Here is a 20,284-nt window from a genome sequence, read left to right as displayed (position 1 = left end):
TTATTTTGTTATATTTCTCCCTCTCCCCTCTCTGGAGGCGTCCGATCTCCCTCAGCCCTCCGCCTCTCCCACCTTAATTAAACACTGAAAACAGAAATAAAATACAGAGACATTCTTTTCTATTTTCATCTTATTTAGCTATATTTCTCCCTCTCCCCTCTCTGGGAGCATCCGACCTCCCGGCCCCGCACATACCCCCGAGGCTCGGGTCTCCCCCTCCGTGGAGCCCGCCCTCCCGTCCCCGCACATACTCCTGAGGCTCTTTTGGACGACATGTCGACAACTCTTCACCTGCTGCAGCTCTGCAAGTGCCTGCCGGCGCACACCTCTGATTGTTCAGATGTCGAGTGCTGTCAATCATTGCAGCAACGCAGGTCTCTTCTCTCCTTCCTCGCGCTGACTCTACGCGCGCCTCATGGTAGCACATGTGCGCATCCATTGTGCATTATGCGCAAATGCATCCCCTCGCGCAAAATGTGGCCCCCCATGGAAGATGAGGCCCTACACACAGTGCATGTTCTGCGTTTAGGGAGGGGCGGGCCTGCATGTAAATAAATGATAAATAAATGCATTTATCATGTAAATACATATAGGCTAACTTGTATTGTCAGTGATTTAAGTCAGGCAGTAAATTGTACTTGATTCAATTTAAAGTCAACCATAGACCTTTTCATGCCCCCCCCCCCTTCCCTTGGCCTTGGACCGGAGTCATCTGTACCCTTTGTCCCCCCCTGACGTTGGGCCTGGTTTAAGCTGAGCTCTGAATGTTTATGGCATCTGGCTCTGCCCCTGGTCCTGAAATATGATACTTGCACTTAAATTAGATTTAAATTTAACAGATGCAATGAGGATGAGTGAACTTTTTTTAATTTTGTTTTAGCATTGGTTACCTCCGCTTTGCACAAACACAGAACATCCATAATCCTCTGTCATATTTTTACAGAGTTTACAGACTTTCACCTCCTTTTTTTGCATAATCTCAGCAGCTTGTAATGCAAATAATCAACTTTCACATCCCTTTCCTGGTTTCCTGTGCATCTGTCTTTCAGTCTGAGCGCTGTTAAACAACAAAAATCTTCCCCATTTCCTCTGAAAACCTCTGAAAAGGTCATCTCCTGCCAGGGCTGGGCAATAAATCAACATTTAGTTTGAATTGTATCCCATTATGGTGGAATTCTTCTGTACAAATTAATATTTCTGAGCAAGCTGTAATTAAAAGCTTTTTCCAGACCACCTCATGGTTGTCAACTGTGGGAGAAGTCTGATAAAGACTGTGAACTCCAGAAATAAATAGCTAGTGGACCTGGAGTCAAGATTATTTTGTCTACTACTTTTTCCAAGATCAATGAACTTTAATGCTCGAGTTGCTGAATGCTTTGTTGATGATTTTACTGGATATGTTATGTTGATTGGTACACCCCTATTTTCTATATTCAGTAGCCTATGAATGCACTGTAGTGGTTAGCTTGGTCGCTAACAGGAAAATAAGTCCAAACAGTTCACTTATTCAGTTATCTGCAAACCTCACCTGTTTTGTGTAGCAGTTTGTTCTCCAACAGGGTTCAATAAAATTTGGTGGTGCAGCACTAAAGTACAGCTAGCTTCCTCCATTGGGCTGTCTCATGCCCTGTTATGAAAAACTGTCAAGTTGGCCTGTTAATGTTCAACAGCATGAATTCCCCTTGTGTTACTGGGCTTTAGTGAGTAAATTGGGTGATACGCAGTCCATTTTAAAAGGTCAACATCTGAGCTGATTCCAATCCAATGGAACAGACCCCTCTCTCTCTCTCTCTCTCTCTCTCTCTCTCTCTCTCTCTCTCTCTCTCTCTGTGTCTTTGTCTCTCTCTTTCTGTGTCATTGTGTCATACAGATTACTGTTAATTTATTATGCTGATCTGTTCTGTACGAGGTTTCTACCGTTTTTTTTCCCCGTTAAAGGGTTTTTTTGGGGAGTTTTTCCTGATCAGCTGTGAGGGTCCAAAGGACAGAGGGATGTCGTATGCTGTAAAGCCCTGTGAGGCAAATTGTGATTTGTGATATTGGGCTTTATAAATAAAATTGATTGATTGATTCATTCATTCATTCCTTTTGAAAAATTATGTTTATAATATTGTAATACTGAGTAAGAAAAAGAAAGAAAAAGAAAATAAAGGTGCAGTCAAAGACAACTTATAGGAAGTAACTTTGAAGACTGGGACATTGGATTGGTTTGGAAAACATTGGAGTTTTTAAGTTTGATAAACAGTTTAGTCTTTGATGATATGTCTATGAATATCCTTAAGCTCAGGCTTCAGTAATTATCTGCAATATTCTATTATGAATCTGTAATATTTGAACTGAAACTAGACTTCAGCTCTGCACAATCATGAATGCTCGCAGCTCACCTTAATGCAAGTGAATGTGGACGTTCCTGTTTCTCATCCCAGTGTTTAAGTGATTGATGTGGACCAGTATGGATTCCATACAGAGCAGCAGAGGCTTTGGAACACCCATTAAACTGTACATCTCTAACAGAAAATGAAGAGGAGAAAGGGGAGGGAAAGCACAGAGGCATCATAGGCCTTGCTATAAACACTGTGGGCTCCAAGCTGTTGGATCATGTTGATACTGCAGCATGAAGTCATTGTGTGATCATGTTCTCCTCAAAGAATGTGGCAGTTGAATTGATCGCTTTCTCCACAAGACACTGCATGAATCAAGAGTGCTTCCCAGGTCACCACCCACAGTACTGTGTCAGAGGTTCTTTCTTGTTCCTTTTGTTGAAGGTGGTACCACTACGACCTGTCCCGCCATGCTGCAGAGGCCCTTCTCTTGTCCAATGGGACTGATGGAAGTTATCTCCTGAGAAACAGTAATGAGGGACCAGGCTGCTTTGCTCTGTCTGTCAGGTCAGTCTGTCGATAGCACCATCATTCTAACTAACCAAACACACCATGTTGTTGACACAAGAGATCACTGGTGGTAGAACTCAATGTGGAACCGACTTAAAAGGGGACTTATTGTGCTTATTTTCTGTCATATGTTATAATGTAAAATACTGAGGTAAATGCATGTACAAGTAATCCCTGTGAGCAAACATCTCAGGCTTCAGACCGTTCTGAATACTCTTTTTCCAACAGTTTTTTTTTCTACTCTGGCTACAAGCTGACATCAGATCATGAGGGATTTCTTGATATGGTCATCTGCTCCAGGCATACTCCATCGAGTCTTTACATTACATACACTGCTACATGTAGCTACATGCTAACATTAGGGAAACATCTGATCTTGGTTGCTGATGTTGTTATTTTCACCCTGATTTCGGATCATATTCGTGCTGAAACAAGTCAGTTTGTGTTTAGAAGATTTTATGGATTTTTCATGGTAGAAAGTGATGCCATTCTGTTACAGTCATTCCCTAGCTGCGATTACAGTGCAGAGACGCCAAGAGCACAGATGTGGAACACCTGGAAATGCTAACCAATCAGTGCAGAGTGGGCTTTTTTGAGGGGGCTTAAAGGGATAGTGCACCCAAAAATGAAAATTCAGCCATTATCTACTCACCCATATGCCGAGGGAGGCTCAGGTGAAGTTTTAGAGTCCTCACATCACCTGCGGAGATCCAAGGGGAGAGGAGGTAGCAACACAACTCCACCTAATGGAGGCTGACGGCGCCCCAGATTCAAACGTCCAAAAACACATAATTGAAACCACAAAATATCTCCATACTGCTCGTCCGTAGTTATCCAAGTGTCCTGAAGCCCCGACATAAAAAGCTGTTTGGAAAAACGTCATTTGAACTCTGTTTTTAGCCTCACTGTAGCCTGTAGCTCTGACTGCCTCTCTGTGCACCGCGCTCATGTGTGTGCGCTCTAAAACTTCACCTGAGCCTCCATCAGCATATGGGCAAGTAGATAATGGCTGAATTTTCATTTTTGGGTGCACTATCCCTTTAATGAGACTGGTGTTAAAACAGAGGATGGACACAGGTGTTCCAGCACAGACAGTATAAGAAAAAAAAAAGTGTTTTAATGTCTCCACGCCAACACAATATCTCATACACTCAAAACATCCAAATGGACCCCACAATTAACTAAATTGAATTTGGTGGTCAAAGGTCACTTTGACCTCACAAAACATGCTTTTGACCATATCTCAAGAATTTGCTTGCTAATTATGACAAGCTTTCATAAAAATGTCTAACAAGATAAAATGATGACGTGAAGACATTTTATATCCAAATGGTCAAAGGTCAGCTTCACTGTGATATCAGATTGCTCCCCAAAAACACTTTTCCAGCCATTATTCAGCATCATATCCCAGGGACAGAAGAGAAGACATTCGGTCAGATACTGAGTTGGTGACACTTGTTTTGAAACTGCAGTGACTATAGATCTAGTGTGCCTACGAGGGGAGATGTGAACATTATGAACATTTTGCATGTAAACATGTTCTAGTCAAAATCCAAATTACAAGTATCTGAAATTGAGCATACTAGATGCCATTAAAAGTAGTCCAACAGATGCTAAAGTGAATTACCTAACCCCTTTTGCTTTTGCTTTTGAAAAAAACGTAATTAGAAAGACTACACAGGAGGCGGTCGCGTGTGTGACGTCATAGCTTTTGCTCGCTTCCTGCAGCTTGGAGTGACTGCAACCTGGCACAAAACACACAGACATCTTCAATCATAAATCGATTAATCATAAAACAGTGGAATTTCAGCGGGGAGGCCAAGCTGCAGGAAGCGAGCGAAAGCTATGACGTCACATACATGACCTCCTCCTGTGTACTCTTGAGTCTTTCTAATTAAAAAGCTTCTATCTCAACAGTTTTACCACAAAGTATGACTTTCTTGAGCTTAAAATTTATGTTTTAAATTCATTAACAACATATTTAGATTTCATGTCGCAACTCAAACGGGAACAACAGATAATACTGCTCTCCCCATTCACTGCCATTCATGTTTTTTCCGATGTAAGGTCCCATGAGCTCTACTGGAAGGGGTGTGACTTCAGGACTCTATAATCAGTCTCCTAGTGTGTGTTTGCTTCTTTAGTCGTGTTTAATTCTACTTGTGCCATGCAACATCTGAAGTTCTCAAGATACAGTATATAAATTGATGTCAGCCAGGGATGATCAGTGGTTATACTTTTTAATTCACAGGTTACACAAAAAAATATGTGTGTGAATATCGCACTTGTCTCCCAGCCACGTGTCTTAATTTCCCTGCAAGTCCTACATTGGGTCAGGTACCTGCAGGTGCCCAGTGGGTGACCCACAAAAAGGGATTAGTGGGTGCTTGACATAATTTTATTTCTTGGTTCGGTTCTGGGCAAAACAAAAAGCATGCAAGTGGGCTCAAGGGTGTTGGGTGATAGATATATTAAAATAAAAGTAGAATAATAGCAATTTAAAGTTTTAATAACTGCTGACTTTGTGTGTCTGCTCAGTGCTCTGTAGTATGGAAGGCCTTTATTATCTGAGCTTCAAACATGTATCAAATGTCCCAAAATGATCACCTTACACATGCTGCCTTATCAAAGTATTTGTACAGCACATGATTATTATAGGATATGTGGTTTCGGGTCAGGCCAAAATTATGTGTTGATGGGTTGGGTCAGGTTGTGATCATATGTGCCGATGGCAGTGTGAGTGCATTATTGTACATTGTGATGCCAATTTGGGTCTTGAAAAAATCAGACCCCTGCAGGATCCTGATGTGCTGTTAAAAGCTAAGATAGGAAACAATCTAACAATTACTGGCAACATTAAATGTTTGTTTTTCAATTGACACACAGGGCGAAGGATTCTGTCAAGCATTTTCATGTGACACGCAGAAACAACGCTTATGTGTTTGGGTTTAATGAGTTTGCCACCCTTCAAGACTTCGTTAACCACTTTGCTAACCAGCCTCTGCTTGGCAGTGACGCAGGTATGCACAACTTCAGAACCTCTTACTTACAAGTTTATTGCATGTTACCAGCACATACAGTGAAATAACACATTGCTCTCTTGGCCATCTTTTTAGTTTAGTGCTTTCATTGTGGAGGTAGCAGTTTCTTGACCATGGCAAAGCCTTTGTGTTGTTGGATATTGTACTCCTTCTGTGTTTTAGTGTCAGATAGTCAGACCTGTAACCTCCTCCTGCTTCTAAACCAGGAACCCTCATCGTGCTGAAGTGTCCATACCCGTGGCGTGTGGAGGAGCCATCCATCTATGAGTCAGTGCGAGTTCACACAGCCATACAGACGGGACGCACAGAAAATGATCTGGTGCCAACTGCTCCATCGGTATGACACCTACTGCACACATCTGTGAGCGGCTGATAGCAGAATATATCACAATACCTCTGTGATGTGATCAAAGTGACCTACAGGAGGGGTCACTTCGAACTTTCTTTAAGCCAGCCTTAAAAGATGATTCTGGATCATAGCATAGAAGATGAGCATTCAACCACATCTCTCACCTTCTTCACCAGCAAATGCAGTTGTTGACTCAGTCACCCTCACATGACCTCAGACCTGCATGTTATTTCTTATACAAAGACAAATTTCTACAAGCAAATTAAAGAAACAGCAGAAAGACACACAAGAATTTAGACACTAATTCAAATAATTCCACACAAATGTCAAATAGAATAAAATGATAAAGTGATGACATTTTATGTCCAGGTCAAAGGTTACGTTCCCTGTGACATAATGTTTTGCAAAAACCATTCAACCAAAAATCCTTCAACCTTGAGATCTCTGCAGCAGCACCATACAGACAGGACCCCCACCCCCTGATTGAATGAACATGAGAGCAGACTCACCGCATCCACTGGAAGAGGTCAAAGGTCATGGAACAGTAGTCAGTGAACGACCAGAGAAGGATCAAGGAGGACATTCAAATGTGACACCAGAGAGCGTCTTTGAACATAGACAGAAGTTACCATCTCCAACCACCTATGTTATCATGTGATGGGAGTTCCGTACTTACATACCAACAACTTTGTTCACTGATGAAGAACTATGAGATGTGGTGGAAAGCTTAAAAAAAGGATAGTTCTCAAGATCATTTTCCCACTTTTTCTTCAAGCACACCTTTGCTCATTGCATCCAAAAAGTTCTATTTTGACTTCATCAGTCCACAGGACTTGTTCCTCAAGAGCATCAGGCTTCTTTAGATGTTCCTTTGCAAACTTCTGACGTTGAATTTTGTGATGAGGATGCAGGAAAAGTTTTCTTCTGATGACTCTTCAGTGAACCACCACTCCAGAGTCTGATAAATTTTCCTGCAGGTCTTTTGCAGTCAAACAGGGGTTTGGATTTGCCTTTCTAACAATCCTACGAGCAACACTCTCAGAAAATTTTCTTGGTCTTCCAGACCTCAACTTGACCTCCACAGCTACTGTTTACTGCCATTTCTTAATTACATTACAAACTGAGGAAACGGCTACCTAAAAACACTTTGCTATCTTTCTCTTGCCTTTTGCTGCTTTGTGGGCATCAATTATTTTGGTAATTATTTTAGTTTTCAGAGTGCTGGGCAGCTGTTTAGAGGAGCCTATGGCTTTTGATTGTTAGGACAAGGTTTCAAGGTTTTCCTTTTTCACTCTAAAATTGTACAAAATAAAAATTAATACAGTAATCTTGCTGAAAATGTTGACAAGCATGTTTAATTTTTAACGTCATGCCTTTTGGGGATCAGTTCATTTTGTACAATCTCAAATATTATCATGAAATATTTGTGGAAAAATCTTTTTTGTGTTTCAAAAGGTGTGGCTGCATTAGACAGATACAGACAAATACAAATTATATTTTTTTGTTTGTTGTTTACAAGAAAAACTAACAAAACTAAATTCTTGACAGTTTCAATATGTCAGTTCTCAACATTGTCAGTATCAAAGTCAACAAATAACAGAGAATGTGTTCAAAACTGGACAAAAAATAAATAAACCATCACATCATCAAATTAATATTTAGTAGTCCTGCCATTGGCACGTAGTAGAGCTCTAATCCTGGCTGGCATGTTCCCCACGAGCCTTTCACACTGTTGAGGGGTAATCTTGTCCCATTCTTCTTGAATTACTGCTTTTCATTCTTCTAAATTCTTTGGTTTATGCTTTGAAACAGACCTTTTGATAATCCACCACAGATTTTCAATGGGGCTCATGTCCGGGGATTGAGCTGGCCACTCTAAGACCTGGATACTGTGCTCCTGCAGCCAAGTTCTACTGGCCTTGGATGTGTGGCAAGGGGCATTATCTTGTTGAAACATCCAGTTTTTACCTCGACGGAACAGTGCACGCACAGAAGGGAGCATGTGGTTTGGAGAATGGTACAATACTTGGTAGAGTTCAATGTGCCATCACAGACAGTGAGATGACCAACACCAGCAGCACTCATGCATCCCCAAACCATGATACTGCCTCCACCATGCTTGACAGTAGGTACTGTACATGCTGGAGATAATGCTTCGCCTGGCCTTCTGCGTACCCTCACATTAGTAGGAGGAAGATAAAGCTGGAAACTGGGCTCATCTGACCACAAAATCTTCTTCCAATTCCTGGCTGTCCACCTCTTGTGTGCCTGGGCCCAACGATGCCGGGCTAACCTCTGTCTCTCATTGATCAGGGGCTTCTTGATAGCCTTGTAGGACCTTAAGCCATGATCTAAAAGTCGGCCACGTACAGTGCGGGTGGAACACTGGACACCAGTTTGGTTTGACCACTGCTGCTGAAGCTCCTGTGATGTCATTGGGCGGTTTTGCCTGCACATGCGGATCAGGATGCGGTCATTTCTTGCTGAAGAAACCCTTGGACGCCCAGATCTTGGTTTGTCTTCCAAGCTGTTGGTTCGTCTGTATTTCTGCAGAGTGTATCCAACTGCTGAAGGACTGCATCTGCACTTCCTGGCTATCTGGCGGCAGCTGTACCCTTCCTGGCTGAGAATCTTTATCTTCAGGCGTGTTTCCTGCGTTAGGTTCCTTGTTTTAGCCATTTTTGTGTCTGAAGAACTTTCAAATGTGCTGGCTTTATGTAGACACGAAGCTTGGCAACAAAAATTGTGTCTTTTAATAAAAAGAACGACCTTCATCACTGGTACCAAAATGACCCAATACTCAAAATTTCTTATGTATTTTTATGGAACCAATCAATTTTAAGTTTTTAATGGCTTTTTTAGGATTTATTTAGTATTTTGGCTGTGACTGTACTAAAAGAAATTGCACTTGAAGACCTAAGAGTGATTCTTAATGCAATATTTCACAAATGCATGGGGTGTCCGAAAACTTTTTTCCACCACTGTACTTAACTATTAAGAGAAAATTTAACCGGGGGTGCCCAAACTCTTGCATGCCACTGTACCCAGCCCTAATTTTGACCCAGATCCAAGCTTCAATTAACCAGAATTATCCCTGAAAGTCAATACTTCCCTCCCAGTAGAAACTTTTTTGTGCTAACACAAAGCATGTATTTTCAGCTGGGCACAAAGGAAGGCTATCTGGTGAAACAAGGAGCAATTGTGAAGGTAAGAGCAGTGGAACTGTAAGGGAGTGTCTGAACACAAATCAGCTTTTATCAGGAAATCTGTTGTTGAAAGTATTATCAAGTGTAGCAGGTTTCTTTAAGAAACTCGTGGTTCAGTGTTTACTTAAATACATCCACTGTTAAACCTTTTTGCAGAGCTGGAGACAGAGGTGGTTCACACTCAACAGATATGAACTCAAATACTTCAAAGACAATATGGTGAGTCTTCCTTCAGCTTTGGGACATGGTGTGCTAATTGTGCTTTTTCAGAATGTCACCATTGTATCAGATTACAATATTTGGATAGAGCAGTTGTATTAAAGGAGAAATCCAGTATTTTGCACTTTGAGCCCCATTTCTGGGTCGTTTATGATGAAATAGAGTGGTTAAGACCAAAATAGTGACGATTGCTCATTTTTGGAGAATTTGGCTTTCACCTGCCTGGCTTAACACTGCTGCCTATGGCCATGTGTATATCTGTCCTAAAACCACCCTAAACGTTCGTTTTCAAATCCATGAAACACACTGAGTGGTCAGTGGTGTTCGTTGATGTTATGACATAAAAATCGTCGTAGACTGTGGTTTCCATCTGTGTTTTGCTATTCATCTCGATTGTGGAACTATTTTTTCAGCTTCCTCACACCTGTGTGTAAAGTTCCACTAGATCGTTCGTTTGACCCTGTAGCGTTACACACTCCAGCCCACTTGATGCCAATAATGCTCCTTTACGAGTGTTGCCAACCGGCAGGAAACCATTGCAATGTAATGGGACACAGAAAAGAAGCAGAAGAAGAAGGCTGGCGTTGTGTTCAAAGGCATCGTACTGCGAAGGTTGTCTACAAGTGAGTAATCCATTGTGCAGTTGTTTAAACTTATTACAAAACTTTTTCATTCGTTCTCGTTCTTCCTCCAGGAGCGCACACAGCACTGTCGAGCTGGCACTTTCGCTGAGCTAAAAGACTACAGTGACTACAACCTTGTGGTAAACAACCCCCTTTCTGTTTCCGGTGGCGGATTACTACCAACAGACAATGAGGCTTTGATAGAAAACCAACGGATTACACAAAATGTCAAATAAATCATCATGGAAACCACAGTTTGCTACGATTTTTATGTCAGAACATCAAGGAACACCACTGACCACTCGGTGATCTTCATGGCTTTGAAAAGAACAGTTAGGGTGGTTTTAGGACAGGTTGACACATGGCCATAGGCAGCAGTGTTATGCCAGGCAGGGAAAAGCCAAATTCTCCGCAAATAAGCAATCGTCACTATTTTGGTTTTAACCACTCTATTTCATCATAAACGACCCAGAAATAGGGCTCAAAGTGCAAAATACGCAGCTTCTAGTCACACCAGAAAAACAACATGTGGGGCTTGTAGTGGGTACGTGTACAGCTGTAGTGTCTCTGTTGCAGTGTGAGGAGCCCATTCGAACCCTGGATCTAAGAGCCTGCTCTGCAGTCCAGTTTGACTACTCGCAGGACAGAGTCAACTGTTTCTGGTAAGTGATGCCAGTCAGTGATCAGCACTGAGAGGATTTGTATCATAAGGGATTTTGCATAAAGGAATGTGGAATTAAAACCCAACAACACATATGTCTGTTTCAACCTTCAATAAAAGTCATACTCTTTATTTAAAAGTTTCCTGTGGTGGCTTGGACCCACACACGATGGTACCTGATTCATCAGGACAAATGAAAGATGCTTATTTAAAGGACAGTCCAGATGGATTTTCATGTTATAGTCAGTTTAAATACTTTTCTAGTGATTCAGTATTGCACTAGGACTCACAAGACACTAACTATATGTCAAGAACGAAAAACTAATGTTAAGTAAACTGTCGTGCTGACTGAGTCAAACTCATGTAAATCGCTGCTGAAACTGGTTTGTTGCTTTTTGACAAAAGTGACAAAAAGTGACAAAATAATATACAGTTGGGATGTTGTGTAAAATGGAAATAAAAACAGAATGCAATGATTTGCAAATCCTATTCTACCTATATTCAATTGAATCTAGTACAAATATAGGATATTTAATGATCATACTGATAGACTAGTTTTTTGTAAATATTATCTCATTGAGAAGAAGTTGACTGGGAAAGTTGTAGAATGTTAAAAACAAGGATTGTCTCATTCAGTACGTTTACATGCACAGTTTAATTCCACTTTTAATCGGAATGAACGGCCATTCTGATTAAAAGTGGTCATGTAAACGGTCATTCCGATTGAAAATTAAATCCGATTAAAGGGGGTGGTTTATTCCGTTTGTCATTCCGAATGAAAGAGTTTTGTGTGCATGTATACACTCATTCCTCTTTGAGTTCATTCCGGTCTTTCTGCGCATGCTGGTTTCCTTGCCTTTCTGGTGCGATGACGTATATAGCGCACATAGCAAGGGGCTGCATAGCAACGGGCTGAGCTAGAGCAGTCGGACTCTTTGCACTCACCGGTTTCCATTCGCCACAGCACGGTCTTCTGCCTCCCTTCTCCTGCTCAACAGATGAAGCATTAGCAGAACAAGGTTGTTGTCGTACTGCTGCTTCAAGAATATAAGCAAAACACACCCGAAAAAGGCAGTAATAACGGCGTCGTCAAGCATCTTGTTATCCGGAGCGAGGACTACAGTGTTTTCTTCCGGTAAACGTAAACACGTAACATCCGCCCCGCCCCCTATCCAATCAGAAACCTTCCCTGCCCCAAACCTTGCGCAGACCTGAATAAAGGCGATTGAACTGATCTCCGTGTAAACCCTCATTCGGAATTAATATTTCCCATGTAAACTACCTGGAAAGACTTTAATTCCGAATGATTTCATTCAGATTAATTTCATTCCGAATGAGAAGCCATCATGTAACCGTAGCCAGTGTGAAAAACTGTATGGGCAAACAGTCCAACACTTAAAAAAAACATTTCATTTTTCGAAATTTAAGGATTTCACCATCCAACATCCATAATATGGTCTTCCCCCTCTTTATTAGTTTTTACCCAGAAATTAACAGAATTAAAAAGGGTTTCCAAATTTTGTAGAAAGTCTTAAGAATCCCTTCAGAGGGAATCTGATCCTCTCAAGCCTGATCAATCAATCAATCAATCAATTTTATTTATAAAGCCCAATATCACAAATCACAATTTGCCTCACAGGGCTTTACAGCATACAACATCCCTCTGTCCTTAAGACCCTCACAGCGGATAAGGAAAAACTCCTGAAAAAAACCCTTTAACGGGGAAAAAAAACGGTAGAAACCTCAGGAAGAGCAACTGAGGAGGGATCCCTCTTCCAGGACGGACAGACGTGCAATAGATGTCGTACAGAACAGATCAGCATAATAAATTAACAGTAATCCGTATGAAACAATGAGACAGAGAGAGAGACAGAGAGAGAGAGAGAGAGAGAGATATGCAGGACAGATGATAATGGCAGTAGCTTACAGCAACATTAATTAAAGTAATAATATTATAATTAATAATAATATATTAATATCTGGCAGTATACAGTGTGACAATAATCATATGTGTATAATAACAGAAGAAGTATGACTAATAACTAATGATGGCAGCAGCAGCAGGAGGCATCTGGCAGGACCACAGCAGCAGCACAACCACACACGTCACGCTGTCCAGGCACCACTGTGATATGAGTTAATCTGAGAGACAGTGAAGCACAAAGGCTCCGGAGAAGAAGCCGAGTTAGTGACATCCAGAATGGCCGAGTTAGCAAGATGCAGTAATAGAATATGAGAGAGAGAGAGAGAGAGAGAGAGAGAGAAGGAGAGAAGGTGCCCGGTGTATTATAGGGGGGTCCTCCGGCAGACTAGGCCTAAGTCAGCCTAACTTGGGGCTGGTACAGGGCAAGCCTGAGCCAGCCCTAACTATAAGCTTTATCAAAGAGGAAAGTCTTAAGTCCAGTCTTAAATGTGGAGACGGTGTCTGCCTCCCGGACCGTAACAGGAAGATGATTCCACAGGAGAGGAGCCTGATAGCTGAAGGCTCTGGCTCCTGATCTACTTTTGGAAACTTTAGGGACCACGAGTAACCCTGCGTTCTCAGAGTGCAGCGTTCTGGTGGGATAATATGGCACTATGAGCTCTCTAAGATATGACGGAGCTTGACCATTTCGAGCTTTATAAGTTAACAGTAGGATTTTAAATTCAATTCTGGATTTTACAGGGAGCTAGTGCAGAGAAGCTAAAACAGGAGAAATATGATCTTGTTTCTTAGTTCCTGTTAGTACACGTGCTGCTGCATTCTGAACTAGCTGGAGAGTTTTTAAGGACTTACTAGAACTACCTGATAATAGAGAGTTACAGTAATCCAGCCTAGAGGTAACAAAAGCATGGACCAATGTTTCTGCATCTTTTCGGGTCAGGATAGGCCTAATTTTCACAATATTAAGCAGATGAAAAAATGCAGTCTGTGAGGTTTGTTTTAAATGAGAATTTAAAGACAAATCTTGATCAAATATTACTCAAGGTTTCTTACGGTAGTGCTAGAGGCCAGAGCAATGCCATCTAGAGAAACTATGTCATCAGATAAAGAGTCTCTGAGTTGTTTGGGGCCAAGAACAATAACTTCAGCTTTGTCTGAATTTAACATCAGGAAATTGGTGCTCATCCAAGTTTTTATGTCTTTAAGGCAGTTATGGAGTTTAGTTAATTGATTACTTTCTTCTGGCTTCATCGATAAATACAACTGAGTATCATCCGCATAACAATAGAAATTTACAGAGTGATTTCTAATGATATTACCTAAAGGAAGCATATATAGAGTAAATAGGATTTGTCCGAGCACAGAATCTTGCGGAACTCCAAAACAAACTTTGGTACGTAAGTATCTCATGAATCCATCTATTATGGCTAGGAGGGGAGGAGCACGTCCACTTAAGGAGCAAGAGTCTCCTAGCAAGTAAGATGGTAAAAGCAAGGACTTGTTGTGCAACCTTGGGCATATTGGGTGCGGAGGAGATTCTGTAGAGGGTAGCGAGGGGGTCTGGGTCTACTGTTTTACCCCCTATGTGAACAACTGTTTTAAATATTGCAGCCAAAAACTATTGTGGGCATGACAGGAACATGTGTACATAGTCAGCAGGTGATCTTTTACACCTATTGCAATAATCAGTCCTGTTCAGGTATATTTTTGCCAGCCTTGTATTTGTGAGGTGGACTCTGTGTAGGATCTCCCATTGCAAAAGGCTGTATCTGGCACATGTAGAAGAGGTATGTACACGGTCTAGTATATGTTCCCATTGTTGTGGTTCTTGTCCCAAGTGGCCCTCAGGGTGTCTAAACAATTTGGGTTCACCTAGGAAATGTGATTATATATGATTGCTATGAGTCTCTCTTGTCTCTTTATTGTGTGATAAAAAGGGATCAATTGTAGAATCTGGAGGGCGGTTAGAACATCGGGAAAACTGAGATCACACAAACTCAAAATTTCTGCAAATGAGTAAAAACACCATCAACATAAACGTCATGAATAGTCTGCAACCCTTTCTCTGATCAGGTAACAGTCCATAATATCTTTAACAGATTTAGAGAATATGGAGAAATGTCTATGTGTAAGGCGCAAGGCCGGAAACTAGTATTAAATACCTGTGACCTTTGACTCCCTGGACTGCACTGCATTAAAACCAATGTGACTGTATGAAGGGTATTACTACATGGGCTCAGGACCTCTTTGGAAAACCACTGTCAGTAAAGACAGCTCATCACTGCAAAATTGTGCTGTGATCTGACAAGCCCACATTTCAAATTGTTTTTGGAAATCATGGACGTCATGGCTAAAGAGGAAAAGGCCCATCCAGACTGTTACCAGTGCAACATTTAAAAGCCACTTTGTGGTATGGGGATGTGTTAGTGCCCATGGCATCATGGGTAACTTGCCCATCTGAGAAGGCACCATGAATGCTGAAAGGTACATACAGGTTTTCGTAGCAACATATGCTGCCATCCAGATGGCGTCTTTTTCAGAGACGTCCCTGTTTATTCCAGCAAGGCAATGAAACACATCCTGCATGTGTTACAACAGCGTGGCTTTGTAGTAAAACAGTGCAGGTACTAGACTGACCTGCCTGCAGTCCAGAACTGATTCCTATTAAAAATGTGTGGTGCATTCTGAAGTGCAACATACGACAACAGAGACCCCGGACTGTTGAGCAACTTAAGTCATATATCAAGCAAGAATGGGAAAGAATTTCACTTTCAAAATTGCAGTGAGTGTCCTCCCAAACACTTACTTACTTATCACTTACTGATAAAGTGTATCAGGTTGAACATTTAAAATCTTGTTTTTGGACTGTATTCAATTGAATATCGGTCAAAAAAGGATTTGGAAATCATTGCCTTCTGTTTTTACACAGCACCTGTGAGGTTGTCTGTGTAAGAAACAGATTTTAACACAGGGCTCCTCTATACAGTGCCACAAGATTATGTAATAATTCAGGAGACCGGTTGTGCAAATACCCAAACAAAGGCATGCAACAACAACAACCAACTCACACACAGTGAATGCTGTGCTTGCTTTGCGAGGTTAGTCTTGGACCTTCAACCCGAATAAACACTAAGTGTTGGTGTGGCAAAATAATCTCAATTCAAGGGCTTTTCTGAGCTTTCAGTTACAGCTCATGATCTTTATTCAGCCATTGTGGCTGGGTCAGTAGTTATCATGTGACCTACATTTTACACTTGGGTCATATGATGAGAATGAAGCCATTTCTATCTGCTGATGAAGACTTTAGAATCTATGAAACAGCTTATAAATGGACCTTGAGGTGAAAATTCCTTGCCATCCAGACTGATCCCTTTTGTCAGGACTAAAATTCCATGCTAAACTTATTACACTAAGTGACATTATTGATATGTTGAGAGCAAATTTTGTGATTTCAGAACCAATTTAGGGAGTATGTCTTTTAAAAAAAAATCATTTACAACAATTAATTCATCCTTTAAGTCAGTTCCAGCTTCTCAAATGTTAATATCTGCTGTTTCTGAAGATTTCTTCGATAGTAAATTGAACTGTTTTTGGTTTTGGACAAAACAAGACATCTGAATGAGTCGGCTTTGGCTTAAAGAACTTCTGTTGGGTATATTTTCTACAATCATCTGACATTTTATAGAGCAATTGATTAACTGATCAACTGATCAGTGCTTTAATGTTGTTTATGCCAATTCTGACCCTACCATCTGAATGTCACAGACTCATCAGACCAGACAATGTTGGACCTTGTCAGTTTCCTGTTCTTAGCTGGCTGGAGCGGCACCCAGTGTGATTATTCTTCTGATTAATCAAGTATGAAAATAATTGTCACCCGGACCCCTTTATCTTTATGAACAAAAAATTAAATATGAAGAACCACACACAAAATGAATGGAAGAAATATACACTCATCGGACACTTTATTAGGTACAACTTGCTAGTACCCCCTTATGCCTTCAGAGCTGCCATTATTCTTTGTGGCGTAGATTCAGCAAGGTGCTGGAGTCATTCCTCAGAGAATTTGGTCCATATTGACATGATACGTGTAGCATCATGCAGTTGCTTCAGATTTGTCGGCTGCACATCCATGATGCGAATCTTCAGTTCCACCACATCCCAAAGGTGCTCTATTGAACTGAGATCTGTTGACTGTGGAGGCCATTGGAGTACAGTGAACTCATTGTCATGTTCAAGAAACCAGTTTGAAATGATTTGAGCGTTGTGACATGTCACATTACTCTGTTGGAAGTAGCCATCAGAAGATGGACACACTGTGGTTGTAAAGGGACTTACATGGTCAGCAACAATACTCAGGTAGGCTGTGGTGTTTAAACAATGCTCAGTTGCTACTAAGGGGCCCACATTCCCCTACACCATTACACCACCACCACCAGCCTGAACCGTTGATACGAGGCAGGATGGATCCATGCTTTCGTGTTGTTTATGCCAATTCTGACCCTACCATCTGAATGTCACAGACTCATCAGATCAGACAATGTTGGACCTTGTCAGTTTCCTGTTCTTAGCTGGCAGGAGTGGCACCCAGTGTGGTCTTCTGCTGCTGAAGCCCATCTGCTTCAAGGTTCGATGTGTTGTTCATTCAGAGATGGTCTTCTGCATACCCTGGTTGTCACGAGTGGTTATTTGAGATAGTGTTGCCTTTCTATCATCTTGAACCAGTCTGGCCATTCTCCTCTGACCTCTGGCATCAACATGGCATTTTTACCCAAAGAACTGCTGCTCACTGGATATTTGCTCTTGTTTGGACCATCCAAATCCCAGTAGATCAACAGTTTCTGAAATACTTAGACCAGCCTGTCTGGCACCAACAACCATGCCACATTCAAAGTCACTCAAATCACCTTTCTTTGCCATTCCTATGCTCAGTTTGAACTTCAGCAGGTCGTCCTGACCATGTCTACATGCCTAAATGCATTGAGTGGCTGCCAAGTGATTGGCTGATTAGCTATTTGCATTAACAAGCAGATGAACAGGTGTACCTAATAAAGTGGTCGGTGAGTGTAAAGATGTAATATCGATGCAAACATCAATAGACAAATGTGTGCAAAATCTGACACCAACCATATGAAGAAAAAGCAAACCACATCTACAGTATGTCAGATAAGTCACAGCTCTGCAGTCAGAGGCCGCAGCCAGCTGTACTTCCCCATGGCAGCAAAATGTGACATTTGTTTAGTTTGAAAATGGGGAAGTCTGAGCCGTTCAATAACAGAAGGAAACGGGGGAGGGAAGAAGAAGTGCACATGAACTGAAAGGCGGCAGTGGCTTTACAGAGGTTACAACCACTGACCGCCTTGCCTTGCTCAATGCTGCAGTTAGATATTAATCCAAACAGGAAGTGCTGGTAAACAGGTTTGTGGAGTATGAGCTTTGTTCATTCCTCTTGTAGTCAGTGTCAGGTGGATGAATGAAGGGTGGAGACTGGATTAAGTGTTGTGAATCCATTAATAAGCACAGCAGCAAAGTGTTCTGAATATGTTCTGCTGAAACCCAGATTTTATGGCCCTGATTTACTTTTTGTCAATATAATGGCTGCTGAGGCTCATGGGTAATATTTAATGCCTTAAATACAACTGAAGAAGAGAAGGAAACAATGAAAGCATGGTTTGTCTAGTGTAGTTGTGTTTTGTCATTATGGAGATATTCAGTTGTATTTTAATGGGTAAAAAACTATAAAAACCCAATATCTACCCATTATTAAACTCACTACAGAATATACAGTATCATCAGTTACAGTGTAGTTTTCGACCAGTGTTGGGCAAGTTACTCTTGAAATGTAATATGGTACATATTGCCAGTTACCTTCATTTAAAAGTAATGTGTTACTTTACAATATTACTCTCTGTGTAGATTAATAAGTTACTTGTTACACTGCTTTTGTGTTACTTTAACCAAAATGACCTCAGAAGAATGATTAGGCAATATAAATGGATGTGGGTCATATTGTTTCACAGCAGGTGATTTAAGCACAGAAGACACTCCCCCAGTCCCAAATGGATCCCTTATAGACTCGTTGACTCAAGCCCTAAGCCCTTACAGACCTAGGAACAATTCCATTTCTTCCCCTTAGCCCTTGTCTTGGCCCTTCCCCTTGGTTTTGCGTGTTCACGTGAGGTGAAGTGGTGTGCCAATTCTCCATCAAGTTAAGAGCTAACCTGACGGAGGGGAAGGGGAAGAGCCAAGACAAGGGCTAAGGGGAAGAAATGGAATTGGTCCTAGGTCTGTAAGGGCTTAGGGCTTGAGTCAACGAGTCTGTAAGGGATCCATTTGGGACTGGGGCAGTGTCATTAATTGCAGAGTACAGCTGAACAGGATCTCTTAAAGGAATACTCCCTCAAACGATTATTTATATCAAATACTAAGCCTGTTAAATTTGTAATAAAAACTTTGTTCTCTTGCATGTCTCCACAGTGAACGGGAATCCAAAATCTGTTTACAACTGTCACACAACTCATGCATTGTAATCCAAGTCTCACCTATCCAGTCGTATGGTCAGTACTTCCCAAGCAGATGCGTTTATGCATAAACAGGAGCATTACTCGTAAGTAGTGTTGTGTCATTCGCAAACGAATCGTTAAAAAGAACGAATCTATTGAGTGAATCTATTGAGTGGAACTGCCGATTCAGACCGTGCGAACGATGAATCACTCGCTAGGCAGCCAGGGTGCAGGGGGGGACTGCCTACCGCGTGACAAATCACTCAGTGAAGGAATCACTCGGTGAATGATGTAAGCCCGATCCTTGAGTGATTCAAATAATTTCTTCTCAGCGATACACTTTTATAGAGACTGTTTCCTCCAAGCTAATGGCTAATGTAGCCAGGAGTCAAGCCACATGAACACAATCACACACCTCCCCATTGTTTTAACAGACTTAGTTTCCAGATAAACAAACTTAAAATGTTATGCTGGCCAGTAATGACATGTAAACAGATGTTTTCATACAGTTTTGATGTAGTTTTGCTTTTGATAAATGTGGCCCCCATTTACTTTAACTGATCAAGAATTAAATCAGTTTTTGGATTCTTCGTTCACTATGGAGTCATACAAGAAAAACAAAATTGCCTTCCCAAATTCAACATAACACTGGGTGATGAACTGATATAGAAGTGGTCATTTGGGGGGAGAGGTGTTCCTTTAATGGCCAGGATGAATAAGAGGAATGCTTACAGCATGCAAAACCTGTTGTACTGCATGGACTATTGTTGCAAGACAGGCTTGAAAAATAGTAAGCCTGTCAATTTAATTTCAGAAACAAAGCTTAGCTAAACCACAACCACACCCTGACTATGAAACAAAACTCTG

The 20,284-nt window shown here is 41.3% G+C and overlaps 1 protein-coding gene across 1 annotated transcript in view; it reads left to right on the top strand.

Moving 5' to 3' along the window:
• dapp1 (dual adaptor of phosphotyrosine and 3-phosphoinositides) overlaps nucleotides 1-20,284 on the top strand; it is a 30,580-nt gene that overhangs the window by 2,944 nt on the left and 7,352 nt on the right. The window contains exons 2-7 of the mRNA XM_049596329.1: nucleotides 2,766-2,888; nucleotides 5,778-5,911; nucleotides 6,139-6,269; nucleotides 9,441-9,488; nucleotides 9,644-9,706; nucleotides 10,906-10,991. Of these exons, the coding sequence (XP_049452286.1) occupies nucleotides 2,766-2,888; nucleotides 5,778-5,911; nucleotides 6,139-6,269; nucleotides 9,441-9,488; nucleotides 9,644-9,706; nucleotides 10,906-10,991 (585 nt within the window). The remainder of the gene's footprint in view (nucleotides 1-2,765; nucleotides 2,889-5,777; nucleotides 5,912-6,138; nucleotides 6,270-9,440; nucleotides 9,489-9,643; nucleotides 9,707-10,905; nucleotides 10,992-20,284) is intronic.

Source organism: Epinephelus fuscoguttatus, linkage group LG14, assembly GCF_011397635.1.
Source record: "Epinephelus fuscoguttatus linkage group LG14, E.fuscoguttatus.final_Chr_v1".
NCBI classification, from domain to species: domain Eukaryota; kingdom Metazoa; phylum Chordata; class Actinopteri; order Perciformes; family Serranidae; genus Epinephelus; species Epinephelus fuscoguttatus.
Note: the sequence above shows the minus strand (reverse complement) of the source record. Positions and strands in the feature narration are given on the sequence as shown.